Source organism: Babylonia areolata, chromosome 14 (assembly GCF_041734735.1).
Source record: "Babylonia areolata isolate BAREFJ2019XMU chromosome 14, ASM4173473v1, whole genome shotgun sequence".
In the NCBI taxonomy this organism is placed as follows: domain Eukaryota; kingdom Metazoa; phylum Mollusca; class Gastropoda; order Neogastropoda; family Buccinidae; genus Babylonia; species Babylonia areolata.
In genome coordinates this window covers 2,554,413-2,555,766 of record NC_134889.1, presented here as the reverse complement: position 1 = coordinate 2,555,766, position 1,354 = coordinate 2,554,413, and the positions used below count along the sequence as shown (strand labels likewise).

The following is a 1,354-nucleotide window of genomic DNA, read 5'->3' as shown; positions in this document are numbered from 1 at the left end:
GAAGAGAAAGGGTGATTGTGAGTGGTTCCTGTAATTTGTAACACTTTCTCTCGTGTAAAGAGCCCGCAGTTGTTGGAGGAAAATGGCACAATGAAAATGTAAAGAAGATGAAGGAGGAGGAGAAGAAGTAGGATGATGTTGATGATGATGATGATTGTGCAGACACGAAACAAAGTGCTTTCACACCAGTCATTCACACACGTGCAAACATTTTAAGCCTCGACACATTTCTGCGAATAAATAGACATCAATTTATTCGTAAACGAAGAAGGAGGCGAAGAAGAAAGAGCAGAAGATGGCGGTCGGTGCCTGCAGCCGGAAGTGACTGGTGCTGACGTCATCAAGGTGTGTGTAGCTAGGCGCACCAGAGGTTGACCTGGGAAAGGGCGACGGCTCCCGGCACGACCACCTTGCTGACGTTACGGATGGACTTCTGAAGGGTGCGGGTGGCTATCTTCACGTCGTTGGCGTAGAACTGGTCACAGAATACACAGAAAGACTGTTGTTGTTGTTGTAATTATTATCATTATTGGACAATGATCACACACACACACACACACACATGCCCTGATATTTTCATTCTCATAACACTGCTGTTTGCTGCTGTCCCATACCCCCCTCCTCTCAGCCCCCACCCCCTGCCCCACCCACCCCCCCCTCTGTAGTGATCCAGCCTTGTCTTATACTTTAGTTGTGGAGTCTGGCCAACACACGTAGTGCAGCTACTCTAAAAATAACTCTGGCTCCACCGGTCAGTGATTGAAGATTCAAGATTCAAAAACTTCATTTCTCAAAGATAAAGATTTGAACGCATTGCTTAGTCTTCCAAATTGTCGGTGTGACAACACTAACAACAATAACGATAACGACACAATGATGATTCTGTAAACAGTACTACTACTGGTGATAATATCAATCATCATCAACTTTGTAAAAAGTAATAAAACGGACTGTAAACAACCTCCCCACCCCCCTTTCCCACCCTGTGGCACTGTCTGTCTCTGCTCTCTGCCTCTTTTCCGTGCATGAGTTATTGCTCCCACAACTTCCACTCTGACTCTCTTCGTGTGTTGACCTTTCTGTACCGTAGCCTGTAGGCGAATGGAATACAGAGTCCAACCAGTGTTCTGTGTGGATCTGATGAACGAACCTTACAACACCACCACCATTATCATTACACTAACCGTCAGACTGCTGTCCCCAGTGGCCACAATTTTCACGGTGAACTCCTTGCCTTACACCACCACCACCACCATTATCATTACACTAACCGTCAGACTGTTGTCCTCAGTGGCCACAATTTTCACGGTGAACTCCTTGCCTTACAACACCACCACCACCATTATCATTACAC

At 46.2% G+C, this 1,354-nt stretch overlaps 1 protein-coding gene across 1 annotated transcript in view; it reads right to left on the bottom strand.

The window, feature by feature from the left end:
* Positions 1 to 279: 279 nt before the first annotated feature.
* LOC143289445 (uncharacterized) overlaps positions 280 to 1,354 on the bottom strand; it is a 7,692-nt gene continuing 6,617 nt past the window's right edge. Inside the window, exon 6 of the mRNA XM_076598414.1 lies at positions 280 to 475. Coding sequence (XP_076454529.1) covers positions 356 to 475 — 120 coding nt within the window. The 3' untranslated portion in view covers positions 280 to 355. The remainder of the gene's footprint in view (positions 476 to 1,354) is intronic.